Source organism: Dipodomys spectabilis, unplaced genomic scaffold (assembly GCF_019054845.1).
Source record: "Dipodomys spectabilis isolate Male_0828 unplaced genomic scaffold, ASM1905484v1 ptg000178l, whole genome shotgun sequence".
Lineage (NCBI taxonomy): Eukaryota > Metazoa > Chordata > Mammalia > Rodentia > Heteromyidae > Dipodomys > Dipodomys spectabilis.
Window position 1 is genome coordinate 12,966,167 of NW_024870855.1, and position 13,505 is coordinate 12,979,671.

The 13,505-nt window shown below is 46.4% G+C and overlaps 1 protein-coding gene across 1 annotated transcript in view; it reads right to left on the reverse strand.

Moving 5' to 3' along the window:
* The window catches only part of Itprid1 (ITPR interacting domain containing 1), a 70,675-nt gene that overhangs the window by 15,160 nt on the left and 42,010 nt on the right, over window positions 1-13,505 (reverse strand). The window contains exons 10-12 of the mRNA XM_042695044.1: window positions 5,813-5,910; window positions 4,322-5,461; window positions 296-423 (exon numbers count right to left, since the gene is read on the reverse strand). Coding sequence (XP_042550978.1) covers window positions 296-423; window positions 4,322-5,461; window positions 5,813-5,910 — 1,366 coding nt within the window. The remainder of the gene's footprint in view (window positions 1-295; window positions 424-4,321; window positions 5,462-5,812; window positions 5,911-13,505) is intronic.

The window sequence follows — 13,505 nt, forward strand, 5'->3', positions numbered from 1 at the left end:
AATATAATGCAGATTCTAATAACTTGCACATGTTCCCTTGCATGAGCCCTGTTCCCATAGATTAAATCCATGCGATGGACACTGCCTCTCCCCACCGGATCACCCCTCCTCTGACCTCCTGAACTAGGCCCCATCTGGCAAATCGCTCTCAAGCCTCCCCTGGAGAAAGCAAGCATAAGATAGGAAAGCAAAGCAAGAGTTTGCAGATTTCTCATTAGCCCTGCCCCAGGCTGTGCCCCAGGCCTACACTGCCCCAACTCCCTTCCTTGGTTTTATTGCTCCCTTAGATAATTACCTTTCCTCTTCTAGCATGTCCCTGGACAAAAGTGCCTGCTGTCCTGCTAGGTGCTGTCCAACTTCCTCTAGGTACTCCCGGAAACTCTGGCATACAGTTGTAATGGCTTCCAGTCCGTGCAGGGTACACTAAGGACAAGCAGAGAGCTGAGAAGGGGGAGGACATCTGCATTCCAACGAAAGGGTCACCTGTTTCCATGGAAGTCTGACTGTGAAGGCAAGTGGAGGTGAGGGGTGGGCAGAGACACCCAACCCCAAGGCATTTCTTGGCTGAACCTGGAAGGTGTCTGGATGGCGCTTAATGACAGTCATGTCCAGATACTTGAGGACATGGACAAGAAGGAGGACCTAGGCAATGTAGGACTGTGAGGATGTGGACAGGAAGGGGACACAGGTGATGCAGGGTTGTGAGGATGTGGACCAGAGGGAGGACAGAGGTGATACAGGATGTGAGGATTTGGACAGGGCTGAGAAAGCCAGGGCCTCCTTTCATGGTGTTTACACCAAAGTAAATCAAGAACATTGAATGTATTGGCTCAGATGGAGTTTGCCCTTGGAACAATTGTATTAACCCCAGTCCTGCCTAGCCATAATCTCTGGGGGGGTGAAATCTGCCATCGTCTCCACCTGGTTAACCAGTCCACCTGGAGGAGGACAAGCAAAGATAAGACATCCTGGCTTCTCCTGAGCTGCCCTTCCTGCTTCAGTCACTGCTAATGTGGGTCACATGGTGGCCTGACACTCTCTCTTAGCTGATCTGTGCCTTGGTTTCCTAGCATAAGCATGTTCCGATGGTCCAGGGATCTGGGGGAACCTCTGCACAAGAAACAGCCTAACCTGCTCAAGCATGACTCCTAGCAGCACAGGCACTGGCCCAGTGATGGCCGTGTCCCTATTGTGGCCATGTCCCTTGGTGGCTGTGTCTCTGTGGTGGCTGTGTCTCTGGGGTGGCCACGTCCCTGGGGTGGCCTCCTGCCCTGCCGGCAGCAGTTGCTGAATGTTATAATCCCTGATGCTGACCACTGACTTCAGCAGGTACTATGAGGAGCTTATGATGGTGGTGACATCTAATTCATGTGTCCTCCTCAAGGATCTGAGAGCCTGTGCTATCTGGACAGCCGGGATCACCTTTCAACCCCTGTGGGAGAGTGGAACCCTAGCTTTGAGCTTGTTGCTCAGAAACACGCCACTGACCTAGAGGCCTTGACCTTGTCCAGCCTGGTTCAAGCAGATTCCTAGAAGGTCACCAAGGTTAGGGAGGGCCAAAATCAACTTCCAAGCTCTAGGGACCGTGTGAGCTCAAATAGGCAGAGGGCCCTTAGATTGCCATCAGATATTCTGGGGTGACCTTTTGTGGTTGGAAAACCCCAGGCAGGTAGAGTTGGACTTGAGAGAACTAGAGTGCTGCCATCTTCTGGCCATTTGGAAACTTTATAAACAATAGAGTTCAGCTCTGGAGAAGCTAAATTTTCTGCTAAACAGTTTCAGAGATAAAGCCCGATATGGGACATAGAAGAGAACAGTTTTGGACATTTTTTCCCCCCTCACATACAGACTGGGTTAAATCCACTGCAAGCAAGTCCATTGACTTTAATCTAGAAAAGCAAACCTCAGCTTTTGACAGAGTGAGAGCTTTGACTCTTGAATTGGTTCACAGGAACTTTATGAAATTGTATATTTCCTTCTTCTCCTGCGGTTTAAGTCATAAATGTTATAGAAGCATCTTCAAATAATCAGAAATGTTGTTTCTGATGCATCTTTTCTTTTTCTGGAAAGACATTTGTCTTTCCAGAATGTATTTTAAGTTCATAAATTATTCTAAAGAACTCATTTTTAAAATAAATTTAATGGCACCAGCAATAATTTGCAATTGAAAAATTATAATAAAATCTTGATTTATATCGAATATATCTATCTTCTTGATTATTTATTTGTTTGCTGTCCTAGGGCTTGAACTCAAGGCCTGGGTACTTTCCTTGAGCTTTTATGTTCAAGGCTAGTGCTCTACCACTTTGAGCCATGCTTCATTTCCAGTTCTTTGGTAGTTAATTAGAGACAAAAGTCTCATGGATTTTCCTGCCTGGAGCTGGCATTAAACTATGATCCTCAGATCATAGTTCTTAGCTCCTGAGTAGCTAGGATTATAGGTGGCATTGGCCACTGGCATTTGGCCTCATATATATAGATTCAATCACAAACTATTATTTTAGATAACCTTCAAGACCACAGAAATGGCTGCATGCTTCTCTGTAGTATTTACAAAGCCCTGGATAAAATGAGGAGGTACTTTTCAAAATTTTTACCTGAAATTGCTTTTAGTTTGAACATCCCCTGGAATTCCTGTTAGCATTTAAAAGGTGACATTCCTGACTGCCTATAATTTTCATTTGGTCTATGTACTATTTTCTAGTTATGTTTTTCAAAGTGTTTTTTCTTCCCCTAGCTAGTATACAACCTTCAACTCAAGGCCTTGTTTTCCCCTTAGAATATGGTTCCAGCTTTAGAAAATGCTGGCTCACTATAGATCTTATTGTCTGCCATACCCTGTCCTCTTCTTCAACTTTCTGGAAATGGCTTCCTTATGGAGTGTTGCAATATCTTCTTTACATTGGCTGTGCTGTGTGTGTGCATACACGCGCATGTCCATGCATGTGTGTGCATACAGCCTGAATGTGAGTACAAACACTCACATGTATAGTGTGCATATTTTCATTGTTGCCTTCCAATGTGTGTTCCTGCTTCCTTGACTCTAAAGACAAATTCATTGTCATCTAGTAAAGCCCCATATAGTATGGCTCAATGAGTATGCAGTGCCTTACAGATTTGAATAATTGCACATTTCCAATCAAGACTCAGGTGTATATGTGTATGTATGTGTGTGGGTATATATGTGTGTGTGAGTGTGTATTTGTGTATGTGTATGCGTGTGTATGTGACTGGGGTTTGAAGTCAGGGCTGTATCCTTGATAGTCCCACACATGTGGGACTGTACGTACACTCCAAGTACTCTCTGGACACAATGGGCAGACATTGTATCTAAGCAATGCCGTTACTATACCTGGCTCTGGGCCCCAGTGCCTGGGTTTCTTGGGGCTGACTCTCACTCTTCCCTGTCTACCCTCTTTCTTCTAGCAGCTGCAGTCCATCTAGCTGCACCTGTGTTCCAAGTTGTCAAATTGTGCTTTGAACCAACTCCTACAAGTTGCCAGGGACACCAAAAGTTCATATACTCTAGGCCTGTCAAAGCAATGGTCTGATGAAATGTGGCCATGTTCTGCAAAAATTAACTAATGTAGCGCAAACACAATGTGGTGCGATGGACTTCTAGATTCTGTCTGTTGACATGTGTTTGTTATTTCTCCTTACCATCAATAATTACAATAAATGATTTCCACGTGAATAGAAACCAGATCTCACCAGAATACATTTTTAAAATCAATGGCCAGCTTTGAAGGCCTTGGTTACTTCTCCCATTTAGATACACTGAAGAGAGAAACAAGATGGACTCATTAAATGCTGATTAAAAGCTAAAGGAGGTGGAGATCACTCACCTCTCAGTAACCCAATGAATACTTTTAAACAAGACTAATAAAAGTAGACAATGCCCTCTGTTTATTGTGAAAAGCTCCAGATTTAAAACTGGAGCAATAATAAATCAGTAAAACAAATCAATGATCAGAGTAACACCAAATCAATTGCTATCACTAAGTCAATTAATTTCACTCAGAGCTTTGTGCCAAAGTTGGAGGTGTTGGCAGTATGGGTGGGGGAGTGGGTGTAGGTGGTAGTATTGGCAGGTGGGCCATAGTGTTGGCCTGTAGATGGTGGATATGTTGGTTAGTAGATAATGTTGGTGTGTGGGTGGTAGAGGAGTTGGTGAGTAGATGATGGCGTTGGTCTGTGGGGGGTGATGTTGGTCTGTGGGTGGTGGAGCTGGTGTGGATGGTAGTGTTAGCTTGTGGATGGTGGAGGTATTGGTATGTAGATGATGGTGCTGGTGGTGTGGGCTTACAGAAAGAACACTTACGGATGGCAGCTCCCTCCTGGTGGTATCCTGAAGGACTTTTGGGGTCTCCATGAGTGGGGCTTCTGTGAGCCCTGTCTGTGGGTGTAGGCCCAATGAGCAGGCAGCTGGTGCAGGGCTGAGGCAGCATCTGTCCCCAGGGGCATAGGGATGGTATGGGCCACAGAGGCAGCAATGGACAGGTGTAGAGTGGCAGAAGCCTGCTGTGCAGGCCCTGGGGAAATCTGTGTCCAGAGAGGCCGACTTGGTGAGGGCGTTGCGCCCACAAGCACAGAGTTTGTTCCAGGGGGATAAACAGCAGGGCTGTGATGGGGATCTGCTTATAGAAGTCTGAACAGATACATCACGGACCTGAGCCACCTGGGTGCCTGTCATGGTGATGGGGTCAGACAGAGTTTGCTCGAAAGCTGCGCCTCTGCGGTTGGCCCCCACGGCCACAGCATTCCAAGCACCTGACTCCAGACCGGAGGACACTGGGGTTGTGACTGACTCATGGCAGCCTGCATCTGCTTCAGGGAGGGTATGGAGGTAGGGGCTGGACTTTGTGGTGCGGACAAGGTCAGCTGTGTGGGGTGTTACGACTCCGTGACTGGGGATGTGCTGTGATGGCCTCTCTTGTGCCAGGACAGTCTCGCTGGTGTCTGAGCAGAGCTTGCTGCTCTCCATGGCTCTTGAAGACTCAGAGTCCACACGCAGGACTCTGATTGGAGTAGAATCCATTCCAGATGACCTTTGAGGATCCTGGCATTGCCACTTCCCGGGCACCTCTCCTGCCTCCTCAGGCCTCACAGACCCACCTCCCTTCTCTGTAATTTCAGGCACCAGGGGTCCCCAAAGGCCAGGATTTGCATCCTCGTATTCGACATCTTCTTCTGGATCTTCTCCCCCTGTAGGGTTCTTGGAGTCCATATCTGGAGTCCACAGATCTGGTGGCCCCTCAGAGGCCCCAAGCAGAGGCTTTTCCTCCACCATAAATGCAGAGGTCTTTTCCTCCAAGACATTGCAGTCTTGGCTTGAGGAGGTACCCACCAGGCCCATGGAATCAGAGCCACCTGACTCTTGCTGGAAGTTCCGGAAGGACACAGAGCTGTGGCTTGAATCCCTTGGCTTCCCCTCTCCAGCCTCAGGGGGACCATGTCTGCTCTGCAGAGGAGTCACAGAAGATAAGGGGACAAAGGAATGGAGTCAGGAGTGAGGAAGGCAAGGAGAAGTACCATTACCATTGAGTCAGAAGTCAAAGGATGAAGATGGCAAATGGGTTTTGCATCAAATCACATCTACATAGCTCAGCCTTCTTACTTAGAAAAATCAAAGGAAATAAAAGAGAGTTCTGGCACGTGGCCTCTGTGGTTCTGTCACCCTCTGTCCTTGAGGGGTGTGGCATGTGCTTTCAGATTTTTCCCATGGTGTTGGGCACTTTTAAACACCGGGCCCAGGGTGGGAGGGGTGGGAGGACTTGAGTACAGCAGGAGGGAAGGGCAGTTAGGGCCTTGCTTCACTCCCTTCTACCTGGAGTTGCGGGGGCTCCAGTGGCTCCTCCAGAAACCCACTGCTGTCAGACTGGCAGCTGTTTGCTCTGTCTACTCTGGCACCTGTGGGAAGGAAGAGACCTTGAGGTTAGTGAAAAGCACATGTGTTTTCAACAGGTCTGGGGCCCAGCTTTCCAGTGCCTGCCTCTGTCAGTGCCCAGCACAAATGGATGAAGAAATTCTAAGGACTTCTTTTCCTCCATTCTCAAGAGTTCACATCAGTACATCTCTGATTTACTGATAGGAAGGTCATCACATGAAAGCCAGAGGCACTAACATCTCTTAAAACAAAATAACAGGGAAGGGGAACAACAACATGGTGAACAAAGGACAAGGGGGAACCAATGCAACACTGATATACACAAGACAGTATGCTGGAAACGATCTGGACAACTTGGGTGGGGGGAAGGGTTGAATTTTTATTAGATTAGTAGAGGCATGGTTATTAGGAGAGGCATAAACTTTACATGCTATCTCAATAAAACGATAAAAGACCAAAAGGCCTGTGTGCCCTTCCTCTTTAGTTGGTTTTAGATAAGAAGCTTTTCGAAGCTTCAGCTGGACCCGGCCTTATGACAATCCACGCTCCTGTTGTTTGGGTCTGTCATTGTCACACCGGCTGTTGTCAGCAGGAGACACTGTGATGCACAGAGACCCTGCATAGTTAAGTGGGGCAGGTGTGGCTTTGTGAGCAGCAGCACCTGAACTCTACCTCTACTTGAGGCTGCTTCTGGCCAAAAACTTATGTCAGTTGTACGTTTGATCATGGTGGGATCATGGCTAGATAGCTAGTAGATGGTGGCTCTGCTAAAGATTAGAGCAGGAGATTTGTTCCTTCTCTATGAGAAATTCATCCAGGGACGAGAGCAGGGCTGGAAAGGAAGCATCTGGGAAGTGGGAGGCTGGGAGGAAGCATTTTAAGAACACAGGGACCAGATGGAGGGCCCTTCTTTATTCTGTGAAAAAAATTGGTTGTGGGTCTGGGAGTTGCATTGAAAAGACATTGTTGGTGAATATGCGTCGGTATCTTGTATCTTAGTACTTTTGTTTTTTGTTTGAAATTGATGCTAGGCTTGAACTCAGAGCCTCACACTTGCTTAGCTTCTCACTCCTGGCTGGCTTTCTAACACTTGAGCCATAATGCCTCAAGTGGTTGTTTTGGAGATAGGGTCTCTCATACAGTGTTTATTTTTGTTGTTGTATTGTTGAGATTAAAGTATAGGAAATATTTGCCAGTGATACACTTAGATGAGACTTTCTGTTTGGCAAACTGGAGTAAGATGATACATTTTCCTTTGTCTCAAAATAACTAACTAAAAACTAGACCAGAGTACATGAAAAAATTGATTTTCTAGACAGTGGACAGCAGACAATCCTTCAAGACACACGGTACAGTGGGCCTTAGGGAGAGCATCATGTCATGGCACCACACTCAGGCAAGAAGGTGCGCGATGGGTGTTGACACGATGTGATTTCTGCCTAGTGCTCTGAATGTCAAAGTGAAGAAATTCAATGAAGTGTGAGTAAACGGCAGGAGTAACTATAACTCTTTTACCGTAGCTACATGCCTCGTCATCTAAATAGTGACGCACATGAATGGATGAACGATATTAAACAGTGGTGTCCATGCAGGAATCACAAGATCAAACAGTGGTGTCCACGTGGGGATCACGTGATTAAAAGGTGTCCATGTGATCAAATGATTATATCCACGTGGTGATCACGTGATTAAACAGTGGTATCTATGTAGGGATCATATGATTGAACAGTGGTGTCCACGGGATCAAATGATGGTGTCCACGTGGTGATCACGCGATTAAACAGTACTGTCCACGTGGTGTCCACGTGATCAAGTGATGGTGTCCACGTGGTGATCACCTGATTAAACAGTGTTGTCCATGTGGTGTCCATGTGAGCAAGTGATGGTGTCCACGTGGTATCCACATGATCAAATGAGGGAATCCATGTGGGAATCACGTGATCAAATGATAGTGTCCACGTGAGGATCACGTGATTAAACAGTGGTGTCCACGTGATCAAACGAGGGTGTCCACGTGGTGTTCACGGGATTAAACAGTGGTGAACAGCCGCTGGCAGTTTGGAACAATGTAGGTAAGGGAAATCGGCAAGCTGGATCCGTAACTTTGGGATAAGGATTGGCTCTAAAGGCTGGATCGGTCAGGCTGGCCCACAAAGGGGGGCTGGGTGTGTGCTGAGGCTGGACAAGGCGCGGCTGCCCTCTCCCACTCCCCGGGCACCTCCGTCGGCTCGGGCCCGTCCCCACGGCCCGGGCCTGTCACTCTCAATCCTCCCGCGAACCCCGGGCACAGTGCTGCGCAAGTGGTACTAGCAGCAGGCGAGGGGGGACGGTCCCCGCGGTGGCCCGGACACCCGGGGAGGCTGGCAGAGTCGCGGCCTCACCCGGGGAGCCCGGCAGGAACCAGCGTGACCTGTCCTCCCCTGCCTCTCCCCCCCCAGCCTATTCGTCTGTGGGGCGGGCTGCGGCAGGGGGTTCTTCAGGGGGCAGCAGCAGGCCACCATGCCAGTCCCCCCCTCCAACCCATCCCCCGCCGGGGGCGCCCCCCCAGAGTGTGGTTTCACGGTTCTTGAAGCTAGTTAGGCCAGGCCAGGGAACTCCTGCCTGGGGAGATTTCCCCAGGGGCATACTATTCCCAAGGAACCCCAGCAACTCCTTACTCCATAAGTTGTGGCCTTGACTGTCCATCTGTTTTTTCCTTTCAGATAAATCTTATGAACAAATGCCCTGCTACTGACTGCCCCCTGTTTCAAAGCAGTTCAATAAACGAAGCCTTCCTCCTCCTTCTCCTTCCCCTCTTTCCCCCTTCCTTTCCCCCTCCCCTGTCCATAATTTTGTCCTACACTTGCCAACTGATGCCCTCATTCTGTCTGCCCAAGGCCAGGAGCCTGACTTCTTCATAGTGTGTGATGCTGGCACCCTGTTGGCCCAGATAACCACATCATTTGATAGACCTGGAGCCAGATGTGCAGTTGAGCACACAGTGCTCCTCCCCCTGGGGTGTGTGTGGACATGGTGACCCTATGCTAATTGCAGGCCGCGATGAGGATCATCGTTGATAATATGTACATGAAGACTTTCTGCACATATAGAACTGTTTTATGTTCTCCTTTGCACAATCACAATTAAGATCATTAATAATGATCACACTTGATTACACTGATTACTACTCAGCATTATTAATATGCAATATTAATATATTATAACATGTATTAGTATCCGTGTTCACTAGAAACCAGCTTCTTGTGTACCTAATTGTCTTCACAGGTTCCTCTGGGTTCTGTGTGTCTGCCTGAGAGGACTACTCCCCCCACCCCCACCTCCCCGGGCAGCCTGGGACTACTACTCTCCTACTAGCTGGGAGAACTACTCTTGGCTGGGAGGACTACTCTCTTGCAGCCTGGGAGGACCACTCTTCTGTTGGCTACCTGGGAGGCTGCTCTCCTGCTGGTGGCCTGGAAGGACCACTCTGCCCCCCGTGGCTGGCCTGAGAGGATGACTCTCTTACTGGCTGGCTCAGGTCACACATTTAGAGACCTTCATGCCTAGCAGGAGGCCCAGCCCTCAGGCACTGCATATGAACAGACACCAGATGGCAGTATTACACCAGGCACAGAGTGCAGGAGCCTGGGCCCTGTGGAGGACCTGGAACTGGCTGCAGGAAGAAGCGAACCCAAAAGGCTGCCTTTGTCATCTACATTGATAGCAGGAGCTCCTGGAATTGCACTTAAAATGGTCCTGGAGGCAGAAATCCTATGGGATTGGAACTCAGATGGGGGAGGGGAAGTCTGTGGTCTTGTTCAGAGGAGAGAAGGCTGTCTGGAGTGAACCATCTTCATCCGCTGGTTCACCATACCTGCTTTGTTGCCAAGTTCCTATCTCTTCTCTCAAGGAAAGAAGCACAGGTGTTGAGTTTGGAGTTGGCACAGGGCAGCCATGTGCCTTCTCTCGATTCTGCTGGTTGCTCCTCAAGGCATTTAGAAAATTTCAATTGTTTTTGTGGAACAACAAAGCCTCTTCATGAGCCACAGTCTTCAAGTCCCCAGGTGAAGAAGTGAAAAGCTTCTAGAACATTCTTTACAGTTGTCACCTGGCTATTGATTGCACAGGCTGGTGATAAGGCATTACTCCCGTGTAGTTAAGAGTATTTTACCACGCTGTTCTTTCTAAATGTTCTTCAGGACCACTTCAAGTTCTTCACAGAATGTATTGGCCAACCCTTTTTGTAGTGAACCATATGTACAGGGATGCCATTTGCTGGTCATTGTCTTGCTCCTTGAAGACAGCTATCTTACACTCAACAACCCTTTTCCTCTGCCGAATCTTCCAGCCCCTTTAACTCCAGCCCTTGCAGGGTATGAATGTCAGGCCAGTTCTCCTTAGAGTTTTAAATCAGCCCTGAGGGATATGGTTTGCTAGCTTGCTGTGAAATATGACACCTCGTCTGATTTCAGGAGCTGTGTGGTCCATCCCCAGGCCCAGCCATGCACAGAGCAGAAGTGTTGGGGATCTCAGCCCCTGCCACAGCCTGTGCTTTCAGTTCAGTTACAAGTTGTATTTCCAGCACTGGCCTACTCTACTATCTGTGTTCTATTTGGAAATGGGAAAATAAAAGATACTGAAACCTACATGAACAATTTTGTCTGCATCCTTGTTTTTGCACATTTGAGACGGCGATTCCTTCCTGTCAAGGGTAATTTGATCTTCAGTTTGAAATCTATTTGTGTTGCCTATCGCTTTGAAAAACACTCTCACTGTGGGAAAGTCCCTGGTGATATGGTGAACAGACAGAACACGATGCTCTACTAGCATCCTTTGCTCCTAGTACGTGTGCACTGGGTCCATGTCCCACACTGGGTCTCCAAAGTATCCACAGACCATTACACAGAGGCTTGCCCTTATGAGCCTTTTTTTTTTTTTAAAGGATTTGTGTTTTTAAAGTATTTGTTTTTCATGTAAAAATCAAAGTAATGTTAATCTACTTTAAAAAATTATCTTCAAATAGTCATAGTTATGTGCATCCATTTATGTGCACAGTATGTCTTGGCCAGTGTTGCTTCCGCCACCATCTTTCCTCCTTCCCATCTCTCTCATCACCACTGGCTCCTCAGGTTTCCTAATTCATCGATGTATGTCCAGTTAGTTCTCCATGTTTACTTGTGTTGCAAAGTGGACACAATTCTTTTAATTGTTTTTTTTCTCCCTTGGTTATTCAAAAAGCATATGGTGGGCTGGGAAGGTGGCTCAGTGGTAGAGCGCTTGCCTTGCATGCATGAGGCCCTGGGTTCGATTCCTCAGCACCACATAAGCAAAAAGAAAAAAGCCGCAAGTGGCGCTGTGGCTCAAGTGGTAGAGTGCTAGCCTTGAGCTGAAGAGCTGAGGGACAGTGCCCGGGCCCAGAGTTCAGGCCCCACGACAGGACCCCCCCCCAAAAAAGCATATGGTATGTCAAAAATTCTAGCATGTCTCAAATTCTAACCGTTGGTATCAACAATGAAACAGTATCTATCATTCCTCAATCAGCTTTTGTTGACAGTTTTATTTTCTTCTTCCATTCAGCTTTCTATGACTCACCCTAGAATTTTAAATACAGCCATGGTTACTTTTTAATTTCTTTGTTCTGTTTTAAAAAATGGAGATCTTTTGCCTTATATCGTGGGATTCACAATTCTTTATACACTGAAGCAGGACCTCACCCCTGGGTAGGCAAGTGCTCACGGCACATCCCTTCTTCACAGGAAGAAGCTATGGATGATCTACTTCCTGAGCCTTTGCCTGTCTGAGATATTGCTTCCAAGGACAATGTGTAACCATAAACAAATCTTGATTTGTCTAATTTCCACTTCAAAAGGGAACTAGTGCAGTTCTGCTCTCTCCTGGCTCTGGCCAGAGCGTTGGCTAGGAGGTGAGGGTTGGCCCACGAAATGACCACTGCAATATAAGTACCTAATTCACACTGCTCCCTCCAGCTTCATCTTATGACCTTTAAAAACTGTCATATCCACAGGATGACCCATTGCAACAATGATACTCACAAGACACTATGTTGGAAATGAACTTTCCAACTGTGGCAGGGAGGGGTAGGGAAGGTGAAGGAGGGAAGGAATAGTAGGAGAAAAAAAAGGAGGAGGTAACAATGTTCGACAAGAAATGTACTCATTACTCATGAAACTGTAACCCCTCTGCACAGCATCTTTACAATAAAATAAAATGTGAAAAACTGTCATAGCAACACATGAACCTAAACCTTGTTGGAAAGGACCCTTTAGAGTGTGCTATTCAAGAGTCACTCAGGAATATGGGGGTTTCCATCCCCCACAGTTATGGCTGTGGAAGAGAGGCAAGGATGTCTGAAGCCCAGAGGTATGGAAAAAAATCAGGAAATTTTAGTCATTGCAGGACCATGAGAAGAAAGACGTTAGAGTTTTAACCCAATTAAATATGTCTGAAACAGAACATTTATAGCCATCTATAAAGATTGTGTTGTTTAAACACACATATCCTTTTTGTCTACATGGATATTTCTTTACTAGACATTCTGATGTAAAAAGACAGAGGAAAGATCCAATTTTGAGTAATAAACCTACATTTATTTTCCCAGAAGAATAATGTCATTATACATTTTAATTTAGATCTGGCGCTTATCTCCTATTTGAAAACAGAGTAGCAGACGTATCCTGGGCTAAATCAACAGCCATTCTACCGCCACTTGAGACAACAGGTACATTTCAAGATTTGTAATGCCAGTTACTTTGCAGCTTTTAATTCCTGCACTGATTTTACTACAATAGTTCCAGTGTTACCCATTCAGAATGTTGCTGGGGTTTTTTTTCTTTGTTTTTATTTTTTGAAGTGGACTGGGAGCAAACTTTATCCTTGCTCAAGTTAACCAGTTGACTGGCAGGCGACTGGGATAAATGCTCACACAAGAAGAAGAGGCAGCCCCCTTGTACAGCAGTCCATAGTTTTTCCACCTTAATTCTAATTAATCTCCTTTTGAATAAAAGGGAAGTTCGAACCTTTAGGGGCTTCATCTAAGCTTTAGTAAGGATGGGCAGAGAATGGTAGCATTGCTTTCCAAAGCTGTCATATTGAATCCATCATCTCTTTCCCATTCCTTTGTATTTTGATAATTCTCCAAAGATGGTGTTCCATGTTACTTTTATTTTTCTACATCATCTATATGTTTTATTGCTTCCAAGTCATTTTAAATTCAGACTGACATAGTTTCATATATCCTCAGTCATTTATGTCACTACTGACATTTACCGAGTGGTTGTGGTGCTGCACTGTGGATGAACTAGAGGTTCAGAGGCACTGCCCAACTTTTGGGCAGCCTATCTACCGAACAAGTTACAGATTAAGGATAAATTACATGGTAAGGAAAACTACTAGGGTCACCTTTTCCTTGAACTCACAGCAATAAAAAGAATCCCAGAAAACTATCCTCAACATATATCATCTTTAAGAGACATCAAAACACACAGGGTCTCCTTCTAATCACAGAGATAAAAAATCAACCAATTATAAATCAATGGCTGCCAATGCTCTACAAGAAAGTGTTCTATTTGTTCACTCCACAAACACATGTCGGTGGAATGTGTACTGCATGTCCAAATTG